The sequence below is a fragment of the Gracilinanus agilis genome, chromosome 2 (genome assembly GCF_016433145.1).
Source record: "Gracilinanus agilis isolate LMUSP501 chromosome 2, AgileGrace, whole genome shotgun sequence".
Lineage (NCBI taxonomy): Eukaryota > Metazoa > Chordata > Mammalia > Didelphimorphia > Didelphidae > Gracilinanus > Gracilinanus agilis.
In genome coordinates, this window is record NC_058131.1 from 238206924 (window position 1) to 238225638 (window position 18715).

General features: G+C 40.4%; 1 protein-coding gene across 1 annotated transcript in view; it reads left to right on the top strand.

Annotated features, from left to right (window-relative positions):
* The first annotated feature begins 15715 nt into the window (after positions 1-15715).
* NPC1L1 (NPC1 like intracellular cholesterol transporter 1) overlaps positions 15716-18715 on the top strand; it is a 39257-nt gene continuing 36257 nt past the window's right edge. The window contains exons 1-2 of the mRNA XM_044661050.1: positions 15716-15805; positions 16721-18237. Coding sequence (XP_044516985.1) covers positions 15716-15805; positions 16721-18237 — 1607 coding nt within the window. The remainder of the gene's footprint in view (positions 15806-16720; positions 18238-18715) is intronic.

The window sequence follows — 18715 nt, forward strand, 5'->3', positions numbered from 1 at the left end:
TGATGGTGAAACTTTTAGAGACTAAGTGCCCAAACTGCAACTCTCACATCGCATGTGAGCCCCCTACTTTACCCAAGATGGGGAGGGAGGAAGTGCTCCCATTGGGCTGCTGGGCAGAGGGGTGGGTGTTGGGAGAAATGTCCTCAAGTAGGTGTGGAGAGGGGGAAGGGAGCAGCCCCCTCCAACATGCTCTGGCATGTGTGCCATAGGTTCACTAACATGAGCTTAAACTATATGCCCTCAGAAGTTCCTTCCAATTGAAATTCAGGGAATCTAAGTGAAATAAAAGGGCCTTATGATCCCTTGAGCCTGAAGCCTCATTTCCCCCTATAAAGTCCCCTTTTCTTGTTCCTTCATCTTTAGCCTGAGCTGCTTTGTAAGAATGTTAAAGGCTTATTTTATCATCTTCCTCTCTATGAAGATGCTTTGGCTTTCTGGTCTAAGAGGTAGTTAAATGGCACAATGGGTAAAGTGCTGGATCTAGTGTCAGAAAGATCTGAGTTCAAATCCAGCCTCAGATATGAGCTGTGTGACCTGAGCAAGAAGATTGGTCTCTGTCTGCCTCAGTTTCTTCAAATGTAAAATGTGGAGAATAATAACATCCACCTCCTAGAGTTGTTGTGAAGATCACATAGCCTTCACCATATAAAAGTTAGCTATTATTATTATTGTTATATATAGTTGTCAGAGTCATTGAACTAAGAAGCTAGGTTTACCCCTGGCTTGGTTAAATTCCTGATTCTAGAGCCGAGTCACTTTGGAGGATATTTCTCCCCTCTGACCAGAGACATAAGTCACAAAGAATGAGTAGGGATCTGCACGGGGTTGCATTTTTCTTCCCTAAGAGGGTGCACTGCCTCATTTCCTCCTCGGGGTAACTGCTGGACTCACTTCCAGACTCACAGTCATTCAGAGGCACAGACCATGGCCATCCCTGAAGGATCTTTGGGTGATGGGCTGCACCCCTGGAAGGATTGGCCTCTCCATTGCCAAGGCCCCAAGAAATTGTTCTCTGAGCCTCTACTTAGGCTTCCCTTCCTGCCTTACAACTCCATCTTACTCCTCTAAACAGCTATCATTTCCTTTAATAACGAAAGAAAAAGAAAAGATCCAGTAGGTTCTTGATAGTGATGCAGACAGTTGCCGTTTAGCCACGCTCCTTCCCCACCCAATTCTCTTCCTGGGCTAGGCCCTCACACACTTTGAGCTGGCTCCAGGATTGGGAGGAGGGAGGCCCTTTGGCCCTAGTGTTCCCCTGGGAGGCACCCCCAACTGTCATCACAAGGCCAGGGACCTTGTACTTTGTTCTTTGGGGCTGCCTCTGCCCTGGCTACTATTTTCCCAGACTGAGTCTGGAGTGGCCTTTTTAAGATTGGTGAGGTAGCTGTAGCTAGTTAGACTTTTCTGCTGGATTATTTTATCCTCTCTCGTTCTTTGGATCTGTGTCTGTTTTCTCTGTTCTAATCCAGAAAGAACTATTTGGGAAAATACCGGATTCCCTTTCCAAACTTGCCCACCACTCACATATTTAACAAGTATATCGATCGCCTCCTCTTCCCATTTTTTAGGGCTTAAAATGATAGCCTTAAGCTTTTCTTCTTTCTTCAGAAATATCTAAGTGATCTAGTTCTTTCCTGACAAAATTAGCCCAAGCCAAGCACTGTAGATTTAGAATTGGGAGAGTCCTTATAGAGGATCCAATCTAGCCCCTGTCATTTTATAGATGAAGAAACTAAGGCCTAGCCAGAGAGGATAACTGATTTGACCAGCATCACATAGGCTGAAAGTTACTGAGCTGGAATTTGAACTCAGATCCTCTGACTCTAAATCTGATGCATTTCCTGCTTTACCAAAGAGTCAGTAGATGCATTTTATTTTCTTAGGTCCTCCGCTGGTGCTGTCAGATGGAGTGGGAGAATTCTCCATCTCTTCTCAGTAATGTAGGCTGACAGAAGATTTTCTATTTATTAGCATAAGACAGAGCATTCTTTGATTCCCCCTCCCCCTTTCTTACTTTCTTTAAAAATGGCCTTTCCCCGCCTTATAAACAGAATATAACCTCTGTATTTGTAGCTAGATCTTTCTCTCATCTTTTTCTGTTTTCTGCCCTATAGGAACTGAATACTAGGGAAAAGAAGCAGGAGGTTTAGAGAAGTTGTCACCATGATAAGAGTTGATGGAATGTTGTCAATTGTCAAATTGCGTATCTTGTTTATTTTAAACCCTTAACTTCTGTGTATTGGCTCATAGGTGGAAGAGTGGTAAGGGTGGGCAATGGGAGTCAAGTGACTTGCCCAGGGTCACACAGCTGGGAAGTGTCTGAGGCCAGATTTGAACCTAGGACCTCCTGTCTCTAGGCCTGACTCTCAATCCACTGAGCTACCCAGCTGCCCCCGCGTATCTGTTTATTTTATTTTTTTATTAAAAAGAAGAAAGCCCCTTACCTTCCATCTTAGAATCAATACCATATATTGGTTCTGAGGCAGAAGAGTGGTAAAGTCTAGGGAATGGGGGTTAAGTGACTTGCCCAGGGTCACACAGCTAGGAAATGTCTGAAGTCAGATTTGAACCCAGGATCCCCCCTCTCTCCACCATATCTCCAGTCCTGGCACTCTTTCCACTGAGCCACCTAGTTGTCCCCTATGTGTGTGTTTTTAAAATCCTTACCTTTTGTCTTAGTATCAACTCTAAGACAGAAGAGTGGCAAGGGTTAGGCAGTTGGGAGTTAAGTGACTTGTCCAGGGTCACACAACTAGGAAGTGTCTGAGGCCAGAGTTGAACCCAGGACATCCCAATTCTAGGTTTGTTGCTCTATCCACCATGCTCCCTAGCTGCCTTTGACATAGCCAAAATTGTGGCGGGGGCACAGTACGGGAGGCATTGGCATTGCTTCCCCTATAGCCTCATTGGTGAAGCTGTGGCACAAGTGCCCAGCTGGCACTCTGGGAGCTGCTCCAATTCCCCCTCTTCCCAGTGCCTGAGGACATTTTTTTTTGCATGCCCCACCCCTTCATCCAGCTGCCCAAAGCAAGCACTTCCTCCCTCAGCTCTCTCCCATAAAGTGGGGGCTCACAGACTGCTTGTATTTGCCCTTTGGACACTTGAATTCAGTAAAGGTTCCCCAACCCTGCCCTACAGCATCCCTCCTCAGGGTGATGTGCAAAATATGTGTTCCGTGAGTTCTAATGGATTACTGCTGATTCCAGGTGTAACATCTTTTCTCATTATTCCTACAGATTACAAATAAGTTTGGTCATGGGTCAAAGAAGCCTGGCACTCTTCAGTGACTTGTCATCGTGCTGAAACTTTGTCATCCCAGGACTCACTGACCTATAGCCCACTCCTGAGATCTTAGATGAGCCCAGTGGACCATCATTGCCTCCAACACTGATATCTCTCCATAGTCACCACCACCAGTTGCTCCACTGCTCAAACCCAACTCTGTTTGCCTTCCCTTTCCGTTGCCCTGACCGCCCCTCATCTACTGTGTTCAATCAATCAATCAATATTTACTGAGCGCTTACCATCTGCCAGGCACTGTACTAAGTGCTTTACAAATATTATCCCATTCCATCCTCAGAATACCCCTGTGAAGCAGATGCTATTATGATTCACATTTTACAGTTGAGGAAACCGGGGAGTACAGAAGTTAAGTGATTTGTATAGGGTCATAAAGCTGGTAAATGCTTGAGATTGGATTTGAATTCAGGTCTTTTTTTTTAATTAAGTTTATTTATTTAATTAATTGATTTAGAATATTTTCCCGTGGTTACATGATTCATGTTCTTTCTCTCCCCTCCTGCCACCCTCCTCCCGTAGCCAGTGCTCAATTCCACTGGGTTATACATGTGTCATTGATCAAGACCTATTTCCATATTATTAGTATTTGCACTAGGGTGATCGTTTAGAGTCTACATCCCCACACATGTCCCCACTGAACCATGTGATCAAGCAGAATTCAGGTCTTTCTGACCGTGCTCTTGCACCATCTAGCTAGGGTAGCTCACACTTCTTTTTTTGTAAGATTCTCTCAACCCTTTTTAAAATTAAATGGGTAATGTTGCTATGTTTTGAGCTCATACACACCATCTGGAAAGATGGCAAACAGACTTTCTCACAATAAGCAGGAAAGGGGACATAGAGTCTGGAAGATCTGGGTTTGGTACCTGCCTCAGATACTTATGACCTGCGTGACTGAAAAAATCATTTAAATTTAAGCTATATTTCAGGTTCTTTACTTGTCAAATGCATGTAAATAAAATAGTACTTTCTTCATAAGACTGGTGTGAGGATCAAGTATAATAACTTCCTCTGGATTATTCCTCTTTTCCTTCCTTCCTTCCTTCCTTCCTTCCTTCCTTCCTTCCTTCCTTCCTTCCTTCCTTCCTTCCTTCCTTCCTTCCTTCCTTCCTTCCTTCCTTCCTTGCTTTCTCTCTAATATGTTGGTTTAGGGGCCCCAAAGGGTGACTGCTACTTATTACCCTCAATGCTCTCAGAGTAACTCTTCTAGTATTGTAGCTCCTGAGCCTCTACCAATGTGCTCCCCATCAACAATCAGACAATAGGGGGAAGCAGTTGGGTGGCCCAATAGGTAGAGTGCCATGCCTGGGTTCAAATCTGGCCTCAGACACTGGGCACATCACTTAACTCTATTTGCCTAGTCCTTGCTCTTCTGTCTTGGAGTTGTTACTAGAACTGAAAGTAAGGATTTAGAACATCAAGCAAACACAGAAAAACCAGACAATAACTTCAACTAGTTTTTATTAAAACCGTTTACTAAGAAGGTATAGTAAGAATGGTTGGTGCGCCCCCAATGTAAGTGCTCCTACTGCCATTGGCCATTGCCACTCCAGTGGATAGGTCTACTAACACCACAGTTGCAGACCTCCAGACCTTTTGAAATTCACAAGGTTGTTGCCTGAATAATTCCATTACAGGAATTAAGGTCAAAAAAGAACAAACACCAAGAGACAGAGGTGGCCATATGATCAATGCCGCCATGTTCAATGGGACACAGGAAAACCAGATTTAACTTCCACTCGGTGTGGGAGGCCCTCTAAGTAGTTCTGCCTTAGAGCTGCAAAGAAAATGAAGTAAATGGGCCTCGACTCCCTTTTGTTTAATTTAAAGACCAAGAACACTCAAAAAACATTTAAAAATAAATAATAACAAAATTTCTTTTTTATTATCAACTAAACAAACATCAACATAAACTTTTCCATATATGATGAACAGAAAAAAATGCTTTTTTATGTGAAACCTTGACTATTAAATATAGTTTACTTTCATCAATATATTAAATTTAATGCAACAGTATTAATACTTCTCAGGTTATCTATGTTCTTTTCTGAATTTGCTCTCTTTTGTATTTTTTTAATTCAAAGATATTTTATTTTCCCAATAACATGTAATAACAATTTTCAACATGTTTTCCAAAATTATGATGCAAATTGTCTTCCTTTTTCCTTTCCCTTCCCCTTCTTGAAGATGGTAAACGATTAGTACTGGGATATACACTGCAAAATATATTTCCATAATGGTCATTGTTGTAAGAGAATACTCATATAAAATCAAAATTCAAAAATGAAAAGGTAAATAACGTGAAATAAGGTGATCTGCCTTCCAACTCCCACAGTTCTTTCTCTGGAGGTGGATTGAATTCTTTGTCATAAGTCCTTCACAATTGTCCTGGATCATTGTATTGCTAAGTGTAGCTATGCCTTCCACAGTTGATCATCTGACAGTATTGCTGTTATTGTGTACAATTTCTCCTGTTCAGAAAACATTTTAAAAATAAAGAAAAAGGGAAGTTGTCTTTATTATTCTTCTAAAGGTTAAGACTGGGCTAGGAGTCAGAACTGAGACCCTGCTTTGTTTCTGTGGTCAGTCACACACCTGTTGAATGATTCTGCATTTACTCCTCTCAGCCTAGTACCTGTAGGTGCTCCTTACCTCATAATGCCACTCTTATGTACAGATGTGGTTTCTTCTTCCCCTTTTTGCCCTGGATTTATGACCTGGAATTGAGTAATGGGCAACAAAGCTGGTATTTCATACCTGCTCTGGAGTATGTGAATGTTGGTGTCTGATTATTGGTCTGGGATCTCCTTTTGCCCTGGGGCACAGCCTCTCTCCCTGTTCACTGAAGTCATTCATTCAGTCGATAAGCAATTCTTGAGTGCCTACAGGATATTTTCAGGATAAATAGAAAATAATTTATAGAGGGAAGGCATTAGAATTAAGGATTGGAAAGGCTTCCAGTGGAAGGTGGGATTTCATTGATTTATTTTGACATTAAAAGCAAACAAACTTTGAATTCTAGATTCTTTCCTTCCCTTTACTCCTCTGCACCCATTAAGAAATCAAGCAGCATGATATCCATTATGCATGTGAAGTCATGCAAAACATATTAACAATATTGTATAGAAAGTGAAAAAATATGCTTTAATTTGTACTCAGTTCATCAGTTCTCTCTAGAGCTGGATAGCATTTTTTTTTAAATTTTTTTAAACCCTTGACTTCTGTGTATTGACTTATAGGTGGAAGATTGGTAAGGGTAGGCAATGGGGGGGTCAAGTGACTTGCCCAGGGTCACACAGCTGGGAAGTGTCTGAGGCCGGATTTGAACCTAGGACCTCCCGTCTCTAGGCCTGGCTCTCAATCCACTGAGCTACCCAGCTGCCCCAGGATAGCATTTTTCTTTATGGGTCCTTTGGAATTGTCTTGGATCACTGTCTTATCATTACAGTTGATCATCCTTACAATATTATTGTTACTGTATCTAGTGTCTTTCTGGTTCTGCATGCTTCACTTTGCATCAGATCATTTGGGTTTTCCCAGGTTGTTCTGAAACCAGTCTGCTCATCATGGCTGTTAGCACAATAGTATAACATCTCAATCAAATACCACAATTTGTTTAGTCATTCCCCAAATGAGGGGCATCTTCTCAGTTTCCTGTTCTTTGCCAAGGCAAAAAGAACTGCTATAAATATTTTTGAACATTTAGATCCTCTTTTTTCTTTTCTTTGATTTTTTTAGGAATATAGACTCAGTAGCATTATTTATCGTTATTGCTGGGTTGAGGGTATGAAGAGTTTTATAGCCCTTTTGACATAGTTCCAAATTGTTGTTCAGAATGGTTGGACCAGTTCATGACTCCACCAACAGTGCATTAATGTCTTTATTTTTCCATATTTCTTCCAGTATTTATAATTTCCCCTTTCTGTCATGTTATCCAATGTGTTAGATGTGAGATATTTAATATCTCAAAGTTATTTTAATTTGCACTTTTCTAATCAATAGAGGTATAGAGCATTTTTTCATATGACTACAGATACATTTATTTTTGTCTTCTGAAAACTGCTTATTCATAAATCATTTGACCACGTATCAACTGGGGAATGACTTTTATTTTTGTATTTGTCTCAGTTCTCCATATATTTGAGAAATGAATGCTTTAGCAGAAAAGTTTTTCCTAATTTCTCATTTTCCTTCTAATTTTGGTTATATCAATATTGTTTGTGCAGAACCTTTTTAATGGAATGTAATAAAATTATGCATTTTACTTCTATCTCTTGTTTGGTAATAAACTCTTTTATCCATAGATCTGAGAAATACCTTTTCTCATGCTCCCTTAATTTGTTTATGATGTCACTTTTTATGTAAAATTCATGTGTCCATTTTGACTTTATTTTGGTATTGTCATATTCAAACTCTGGGAGATGTGAGTCTCACCTTGATTGACAGGTGAAAACAGTTGGCGACATCAGAATGTTTCCAGATGCTGGGAGGACAAGAGGAAAGGCAGTTGGCCAGAGGATATAAATACCCTGACAGCCATCTGACAAGGGCCCTTTGGTTTTAGACCCCTTGGCCTGGAACCCTTGGCCTTGGACATTGATCTGATCTTGGAGCATTGACCTGTGGATCTGACCGTGGGTCCTCTGGTTCTCTGGTTCTCTGAATTCCCCCTAGATATTTAGACATCTGAACCATCACTAGATATTTAGGTATCTGGGCCTTGGTGGGAACCGGGAAGAGGGAAGTAGAAGAAGCAGAGGGAGGTAAGGGAGGTATTTCCTGACGGCTGTGGGACTGACATAACAACTGGCAATAAGAAGCTGAGAGGGATCATCGATATCTGTATCCACCAAGCAGATTGCTTTCTTTGGTTTGGCTGTGGCCAAGCTGAGCCAGAGGAGGTGAAGAACAAGAGCTCCAGCATTACTGAAACAGCCTACAGTTCTGAGGGATTAGTGATCATAGCCATTAGTGACAGGGTCTCCTATCCCCAGTCAGTTCCTGTTTATTCCTTTCCCTTATTAACATCTATAGATAAAGTTTATTAAGTACCTTCCTGAGTGATTATTACATCACAAACCTTGGGGAGCAAGCAACGCAGTCAGATGAAAACGTTATCCAAGGCTAATAGAGCCCAATATTAATAATCAATCCAACCCCAGGTGGGACCTGAAAGGGTTACCCATCTACTGACCTTTAGGGATCCTGCCTGGGCGCTGTTATTGAGAAGGGCAGTTATTATAACATTCAGCTGAGTGACAGGACTCAGGTGTCCCTGCATCAGCTATCAAGGGAATCCAAAGCACAGCTTCCCTGATTAATATACCCTATAATAACTAAAATAGTAACTAAAGATACCTTCTTTATAACAGTATATAGGATGAAATGTTGGTCTCTGCCTAGTTTCTACCAAACTGCTTTCTAGTTTTCCCAGCAGTTTTTATTGAATAGTGAGTCCTTGCCCCAAAAGCTTGGATCTTTGGATTTATCAGACACTAGATTACTTTGGTCATTTACTACTGTATGTTGTGTACTGTGAAAGATGAAATGTCTGAGGAAACAGAAGTTCAAGCTTCCAAGCATTTCTATTTATTAAGCAATGCATGTCAATTGCTCAACAAATTGGGACCAGGATCCTTCCTCAGTTTAGCACTGACTGGACCCAGAATATAGGGGGAGACACTCTTTTATATATTAAAAACCAAATATAGTCAATTAATTAAAAGGAAACAACTAACCAAGATATAGCATTAAGGAATCTGGTTTCTAATTGGAAGAAAGATTAGGGACTTTCCAAGATGGGAAGGATAGAGAGAACAAATGTAATTCTCTGAAATCCCAGGAAGAGGTATCTTACTTCTTCCAAGGGTCTGTGAACAATCAAAACGATACGGAAACAATATGGATTGTTCCGTAAGGAGGCAGTTTTCAAATAAGACATATGGGTTCCTTGGGATGTACAGTTATGAGAAAACTCTTTGCATCAATCTTTGTTTGATTCTGACTGAGTTTCTGGTCAGCATAACCTAGATTTTTAGGTCCCTAAGCAATAGGTTGAAGTGGTCTAGTTTTCCAGCAATGCAGGGATAGGTTCAAACAATACAATAAGGTTTTTCCCCCAATTCCCACATTTGAATAAAGTTTTCTCATGAGACAGAAACTACTAGACCCATAATCGAATAGAAAGGGAGCTGAGTTAGTCCAGAACTAAGTCACAAGATGTGTTGTTCACTCCATTGCCTCAATCTTCACTACCACTTGCTGATCTAACCCCCTCAATTCCTTGAGTAATTAATCTATTCCACTGATCAACAATTCTATTCTTTCTAATACCAGATTTTTTTTTTTTTTTGAGAATTACCACTTTGCAACATAGTTTGAAATCTGGTACTGCAAGGCTGCTTTCCTTCATTTTTTTCCTTATTGATTTCCTTGATAATTTTGACCTTTTATTCTTCTGGATGAATTTTTTCATCCAGAAAACAGTTTCTTAGTAGTTTGATTGGTATGACCCTGAATAAGCAAATTAATTTAAGGAAAATTGCCATTTTAATTATAGTGGCTCAACCTATTCATGAGCAATTAACATTTTCCCAGTTGTATAGATCTCTTTCTTTGTGTGAAAAGCATTTTGTAATTGTGTTCATCTCATTCCTGATTGTATTTTAAAGGTAGACTCTCAAGTATTTTTTTACTGTCTGCAGTTAAATGGAATTTCTCTTTCTATCTTTTTCTGCTATATTTTGTTGGTAATATGTAGAAATGCTAATGATTTATTTGAGTTTATATTTTGCAATTAAAAAAATTTTTATTAGTGGAAATGACTTTTTTTCACTTAAGTAACTTTTAAAAAATTACTAACATTATTTAAAACTCAACTAAATTAAAAAAAAAAACAATTTGAGCCAAATTTTCACCCTTTCTTTCTTCCCTCCCCCATCCCCAAAATAGCAAACAATCTGATATAGATTTTACATGTGTAATAGTGGAAAACATCTTTCCATATTAGTCCTTTGGTGAAAGAGAACTTAAACAAATGAAAGCAAAGTGAAGAAACAAAATGAAATAATAGTAGGTCTTGTTCTGCATTCAGACTCCATCAGTTCTTTCTCTGGAGGTGGATGGCATTTTTCAACATTTTCTGAAACTTTTAAAAAGTTTTATTTCAACTAGTTTTTTTAGTTGGGTTTCTAAGAATCTCATCTCTAAGTATATTATTATCTCATCTTCAAAGAGTGATTTCCCCCCCCCCCCCCAATTGTCTACTCTTATTTCTTTAATTTCTTTTTTTCTGTCTTATTGCTATAGCTAATATTTCTGGTACAACATTGAATGATAATGGTGAAAATGGACACTCTTTCTTCACCTTGAATTTTACTGGAAAGGCTTATAGTTTATTTCCATTACAGATAATCCTTGCTCTTGATTTTAGATAGATAATACTTGTCATTTTAAAAAAAAGCTCCATCAGCTCCCATGCTTTCTTGTGTTTTAATAGGAATTAGTATTGTATTTTGTTAAAAAAGGACTTTTTGTATCTATTGATATGATCTAATTAAGCTTTGTTGTTTTGTTATTGATATAACCAATTATATTGATAGTTCTCCTAATATTGAACTAGCCTTGCATTCCTGGTATAAATCCTACTTGGTCATAGTGTATGATCTTTGTGATATATTGTTGTTGTCTGACTAATATTTTATTTAAACATTTTGCATCAATATTCATCAGGGATTTTGGTCTATAGTTTCATTTCTCTGTTTTTGCTTTCCCTGCTTTAGGTATTAAACCCATATTTGTGTCAAGGAAGAATTTTATAAGACTCCTTCTTACCCTATTTTTGAAAAAGAGTTTGTATAACATTAGAATGAATTGTTCTTTAAATTTCTGATAGAATTTGCTTGTAAATCCATCTAGTCCTGGGTATGTTTTCTGAGGGGGTTCCTTTATGGCCTGTTCAATTTTTTTTTCTATGAGAGGACTATTTAAGTATCCTATTTTCTCTCCTGTTAATCTGGGTAATTTATATTTTGAAAGGATTCATCCATTTCACTTAGATTGTCAGTTTTGTTGCCAAATTATTGGGCAAAATAGTTCCTAGTAATTACCTTAGTTTCATCTTCGTTGGTTGTGAATTTTCCCTTCTCATTTTTGGTACTGTTGACTTGTTTTTTTTTTTAAATCAAATTAGTCAATATTTGTCTATTTTTTCCCATAAAACCAACTTCCTACTTTTATTTATTAATTAAAAAAATTTTTTTTGCTGTCAAATTTTATTAGTTATCCTTTGACATTTTGTTGTTTAATTGGAGTTATAAAATTTGTTGTTTTTCTAGTTTTTAGTTGTATGTTCAGTTAATTGATCTGTTCTTTCTTTTATTGATGTAAATGTTTAGAGACATAAAATTTTCCCTAATTACTGCTTTGGCTTTAACCCACAAATTTTAGTGTGCTGTCTCATTGTTGTCATTCTCTTTAATGAAATTATTGATTGTTTCTATGATTTCTTTTTGACGTTTTCTGACTCATTCTTTAGGATAAGATTATTTACTTTCCGGGTAATTTTCAATTTCTGCTTTCAAGTTCCTTTATTGAATATGATTTTTATTGCATTAGAATATGAAAAGAGGGCATTTAAGGTTTGTATTTTTTTGCATTTGTAAGGTTTTTAGTCCCTAATGTGTGGTCAATTTTTTATGAAGATGCCATGTACAGCTGAGGAAAATGTATACTCCTTTCTATTCTCATTCAGTTTTCTCCAGAGGTTTATCATATCTAACTTCCCTAAAATTCTATTTGTCTTTTTGATTTCTTTCTTATTTATTTTATGGTTAGATTTATCTTATTCTGAGAAGGATAAATTGAGGTTCCCTTCGGCATTGTTTTACTGTCTATTTCCTCTTGTAATTTATTTCATTTTTCCTTTAAGAATTTGGAAGTTCAACTGTGAAAGACAAAACAATTCAAGATAACCCCAAGGGACTCATGGTGAAAAATACTTTTCACAGCAAAAGTAGGAACTATTGGAGTCTGATTTTAGATTAAAACATTCCATTTTTCCACTTTATTTCCTTCATGGTTTTTTCCTTTCCTTTTTTTCTTTTTTTTCTTTCTTTAAAATCACTTACCTCCCACCTCAGAATCAATATTGGTATTGGTTCTAAGGCAGAAGAGTGGTAAGGGCTAGGCAATGGGGGTTAAGTGACTTGCCCAGGGTCACACAGCTCTGAAGTGTCTGAGGTCAGATTTGAACCTAGCACCTCCCATCTCTGGGCTTGGCTCTCAATCCACTGAGCCACCCAGCTGCCCCCTGGTTTGTTTTTTTTTTCTTGTATATGCAATCTGTGTCTTCTTTCATGGCATGAAAAATATGGAAGTATGATTCCATAATAGCATTTGTATACTGCCTTGGGGAAGGGAGGGAGAGAATCTGAATCGAAAAATGTCAGATTAACAATTGTTAAAAATTGTTTCTTTATGTAATTGAAAAAAAATTTGAAAGTAAAAAAGAGAATTTGGATGCTAAGCCATTTGGTGCATAGAGATGTTTAGTGTTGCTAATACTTCATTGTCTATGGTACCTTTTAAGTAAAATGTCATTTCCTGGAGAACCTCTTTTAATTAGGTCTATTTTTGCTTTTGTTTTATCTGATACTAGCTATAGCTCACCTCTTCAAGTTCACATTGCATCTTGAGTCTCCTTCAGAGCTCACTTGTGTCTGATATTTATTGCTAAAACCAATCCTAACCTCAATTTATCCTTTGCCCAGCTATAGAACTTGACTTCTATCTTACCTGAGACCATGGGAACGAGGAAGAGAGTGCCTTATGCTTCCCAAGTAGGTCTGCAGCCCAAACTCTCCTGATTTGCTCTCTTCTAAGAACAATGATAGATTATGGGGGATTTGAAGGAGGTAGATTATGCTCAAAGAAGATTAGGCATTTCAAGGAAATGGAGAGTGTGGCCAGATGAAAAGAAAGGGATACTTAGAAGAAAGTATGGAGTTGAATAAAGAGGGGTCAAAGCTGTGGTGGGAAAATAGGGTCTGGGCTTCTAGGAAGAGACAGACTAAAGGTGGTATGCTAGCCCATTAATAATTTAAATGTAAAAAATACATTTTATTTTAATGTAACATCTTATTTTACTTTTTTGGGGGGTTAACGAACACTAAATTTCTTTTACCCAATTAAAAGAAAAAAAAAAGACCTTGTAACATATATACACAGTTAAACAAAATAAATCATCACATTGGCTATGTCCTAAAAAGTATGTCTCATGGAATATGAGTCCATCATCTCCCTCTCAAGAGATGGGAGCTTGCTACCTCATCATTCCTTTGGAATTATTGTTGGTCATTATATTTATCAGAATTCTTAATGCTTTCAAAACTGTTTGTCTTCACAATGTTGTCACTGTATAAATTGTTCTCCTGGTTCTAATTACTTTACCTCAAATCATAGGAGCCTCCTCAGGTCTCTCTAAAACTGACCCTTTTATGATTTATTTCTATATTTCTGCACAATAGTACTCCATTATTTTCATGTACCCTAATTTGTTCAGACATTCCTTGGCTGATGGACATCCCCTTGACACTGAGCTGCTATTAAATTTTTTGTACTTACGGATCCTTTTCCTTTTAATTTGGTCTTTTTGGAGTTATAGGTGAGACCATCAGTATTCTTGCCTTTCAGGAAATTCTTTTGTTTTTAAACCCTTATCTTATGTCTTAGAATCAATACCATGTATTGGTTCCAAGGCAGAAGAGTAGTAAGGGCTAGGCAATGGGGATTAAGTGACTTGCCCAGGGTCGCACAGCTAGGAAGTGTCTAAGGTCAAATTTGAACCTAGGACCTTCTGTCTCAAGACCTGACTCTCAATCCATTGAGTCACTTAGCTGCCCCCTGATAGGAGATTCTGATCTAAGAATGACACAGAGAGGCATAAAAGAACTAATTGAGAGATATTCCCCAGTATCCACAAATCACCTTTATCTGGTCTCTAAGGAGAGTCAAGGCCAAGGCCCCATTTGGATCGATAGGGAAGGTCAAAGAAAGCCAAAGAGATCCCTATCAAGCATGGGGAGCAGAGGGCAGGAATACGCACCTGCTGTTAGGGGAGAGGCAAACCACTTAAGGGGTTCCTGATCCAATCTTTGTATTTCCTCCTTTCTATTCTTACTCCAACCAGGAAGTGTATAAAAAAGAGAAAGGTGAGATGGTGAAAGGGGAATTTAAGAATAACTTATTGATTCCAAGTTCTCTAGCCTGCCGGCAAAGAAAGTTGTACCTGTGAATGTTTAAAGCCCCTTGGAGTCTGATTCCAATTTGTATTTCCAGACTAATTTCCCAATACTCCCTTTGCACTCCCCCATCCTCTTTTTCTCCCCTCCATTCTGTCTCTGAGCAAAACTTGACGATTTGCTGCTCTCTGTAAATTTCTCACTTCTCTGCCTTTGTGAAGATTGCCCTTCAAATCTGAATTGATCTCTCTCCTTGTGTCCTGCCTATTGGACTCTCTAGCTCAGTGCCACCTCATTTCCTCATTTATGAAACTTTTCCTGATGTTCCCAGTTGTTAATATTTTCTCCCTCAGTCTCTATTTTATATTTATTTTGCACAAATTTTATATTTATTTGTGTACATGCTAATTTCCTCCAGTGGATGTAAGCTCCTAGAGGATGGGTACGGTTTTCATTGCTATCTGTATTCCCAATGCCTAGCATACAACAGATCCTTCCTTAATTAGTGCTTGTTGGATTTCATTGAGTCATTCCTCGTAACTGGTGTCCTTGAGACATTTAACCCCAACTTCCCCCAATGTTAACAAGACTGTTATTATTATCAATAAAGAATTACTAAGGATGACAGTACACTTGGGTGTGTTCCTACTCAAGTGAGACCTTGCCCTGATCGCAGCGTGGGGGAGATCAAATCTAGGTTTTAGAGAGGAAAATAGAAGAAAGAGGGCACAGAGGCAGTGATGGAGTAGAAAATTAGAAATATATGCCAGGGATGTCAATCCAAATTCTCCCTCTTTTGCAAAGTTTTCTTATTAATCTCAGATCATTTATCAGAGAAGGGGAGGCTCCCTAATACCTGGATTTGGGGTCCCCAAATGATTCCTTCACCCTCTTAATACCCCAATCCTAGTGAAGACTGTTCCTGTACTCACAGCTTTGATGCTTCTCTGTTGAGTAGGGAAAGCCAGTGGAATATCCATAGAACTGGTGCCAAACAATTTGAAGGGAGTAGCCAACAGTGGATTATTAACTTTAGAAGGCTACATCAGAGCAATGTAAATTCTTCATTGGTTACTGAGCTGTCAGGCCAGATTTAATGCCATCAGGAGTTACTACATCGCTAATTTATTCCTCCCTTAATCAAAACTGGCATATCAGCTTCCCTGAGCTGCCCCATGCTCTCTTTACTTGGTCCCTCACTCAGCACAGAGATGGTTGAGCCTGGGTTCAGGGGAGTGCTGTTCTTGGTGGTCCTCCTGCATTTGGTGAGTTCCTGGTTTCTGTGTTTCCCTCCATGCTATTCAAGAATGCACTAGAACTCCTTAAATGGAGTCAAGGGCTATTGGGTGTAATCAAAGGGGTATTTGGGCAGTGGGACTGCCTATTTATTGGGACTTTGGACCATAGATTTAGAGCTGGAAATGGTTGAAGTCAATAAAAGTCCAACCTTTTCATTTTCAAATAAGGAAACTGAGGTTGAGAGAGGTGATGTGACTGACCCCAGATCACACAGGGAATAAATGGAAAAGTCAGGATTAGACCCAGGTTCTTTGACTCTACCCAGCACTCTTTCCCCTGTGCTAAACTTACCCCCCTTTCTAGCCACATTCAAGGGATCAGAAGGCTGGAAGTTAAGACTGGAAGTTCTTAGTCCAGTTTTCTGAAGGATATCATAGCCTATTAGAGAGGCAATTCCCATCTGAAATGGAAATTCTCTTAGACCTTGGTAGGAAAGGCCATTGGCTCTACAGGTTTCAAGGCAGTCATCTTTTTCTCATCTCTACAGTTTTGGTGAAGCTCACAGGCTTAAAAAGAACCAGGAAGACTAAAAGAAATGTTTAGGAAATTGGAAGAGGGAGAAGGCAAAAGTAAAGGGAAAGTGTTGCCCTTGGAATTACTACCAATCTCTTAGCACTGATGCTGTTTGTGTCATCTAGTCTCACCTGGCATAAGATCTAGTTCCGAGACCTATTTACCTGAAGTGAAGGAGTGAGGACTGCCATAAGGCAGAGACAGAATTGCCCTGAAAGGGGCAGAAGTAAAGGGACCCAGAGCTTCGGGCCAGGAAACGAGATCAGAATGTTTGTGCCTGTGTTTATAATTAGGACTGGGTGGCAGCCTCAGATTGCTGGGGGTGGGAGGTGGGCACAGGAGTACCTTCTGATGAGTCCCTTCTTCAGGTCCATGGAGAGAGCTACACTCCTATTCATGAAGCCAACAGGTGTGCCTTCTACGATGACTGTGGGAAAAACCCCGAGTTGTCCGGCAGTCTCATCCCACTGTCCAACGTGTCTTGCTTGTCCAACACTCCAGCCGTACAAGTGAGTGGGATCCATTTGCAGCTCCTGAATGATCTCTGCCCACAGCTGTATCAAGGACCAAACTCTACTTATGCCTGCTGTTCCTACAAACAGCTGGTGGCTCTGGAGAGCAGCTTGAAGGTGACCAAAGCCCTCCTCACCCGCTGCCCAGCCTGTGCGGAGAACTTTGCCAGCTTTTATTGCCATAACACCTGTAGCCCCAACCAAAGTGTCTTCATCAATGTGACCCGTATCTCTAACATTTCAGGGACCAACTCCTCCAAGGTGTTGGCCTATGAGGCTTTCTACACCCGCAGCTTTGCAGAGCGGGCCTACGACTCCTGCAGCAAGGTGCAAATCCCTGCCACTGGAGGCTTGGCTGTGGGTGCCATGTGTGGGGTATATGGCTCCAACCTCTGTAATGCCCAGCGTTGGCTCAATTACCAGGGTGACACGGGGAATGGATTAGCTCCCTTGGAAATCACCTTTAATCTCATGGACCCTGGCCAGGTCCTAGGGAATGGGATGGAGCCCCTGGATGCAGAAACATGGGGCTGCAATGAGACTCGGGGTAATAGTTCCAATGCATGCTCTTGCCAGGACTGTGCCGCAGCCTGTCCTGTGATTGCCCATCCTGCCATGCAGGATTCCACTTTCCGCCTGGGGAGAATGCATGGGGGGCTGGCCATGGCCATCCTCCTCTCTGCTGTCTTTGTTTCATTCTTCACTTTCCTTGTGGTTCGCTCTTGTTGGAAAACAAAGGCCAAGAAGCCCCAGCAAGGTGTACGTTGCTCTGATAGATTTAGTTATTTTGCCCACGTCATCCTGGGCAAACTTTTCCAGAGCTGGGGCACATGGGTGGCCTCACGACCCAAGACAGTTTTGTGTGTGTCCACAGTATTGGTAATGGGACTGTCAAGTGGACTGGTCTTCCTAGAACTGACCACCAATCCAGTGGAGTTATGGTCTGCTCCCAATAGCCAGGCCAGGCGGGAAAAGGAATTCCATGACCGCTATTTTGGGCCTTTCTTCCGCACCAACCAGGTGATCTTGACAGCTTCTAACCGATCTAGCTATACCTATGATTCCCTCCTTCTGGGATCTAAGAACTTCAGCGGCATCCTGAGCGAGGACTTGCTCCTTCAGCTTCTGGAGCTGCAAGAAGAACTGAGGCACATGGAGGTCTGGTCCGAGGAAGAACAGCGCAACATCTCTCTGAGAGATATCTGCTATGCCCCTCTCAACCCCAACAATCCCAGCCTGGGGGACTGCTGCATCAACAGCTTACTGCAGTATTTCCAAAGCAACCGGACCAACTTCCTGCTCACTGCCAACCAGACCCTGATGGGGCACACCGCCCAGGTGGACTGGAGAGACCACTATCTCTACTGTGTCAAGTGAGATCCTCTAGGGTTGGGGCACACAGGGGGAGGGAGGGCCAGCAAGGGGAACCAGCATGCTCACTGCCACTCACATCACTCCAAGGGAAGGTGCCCTTTCTCAAAATTGCTACACGTGGGCCAATAACATCAATAGCGGTCGATTATTCAATTTTGTTTTAGAGACAGCAAAGTGCTTGACAGACACTCTCTTATTTAAGCTTCATGATACCCCTGTGAGATATGTCCTAAGGGTTACTCTTCCTTTTTTGCAAATGAGGAGATTGAGAGTGATCAGAGACACTAGGTGACTTGCCCATAGTCATGTGAGGTAGTGTTAGAGGCAGAATTTGAAACCAGACCTACCTGACTTCAAGTCCAGCATTTTATCAGGGAACAGAAAGGCATTGGGGCAGCTAGGTGGCCCAGTGGATAGAGAACCTGAATTCAAATCTCAGTCACTTCCTAGCTATGTGATTCTGGGCAATTGCCTAGC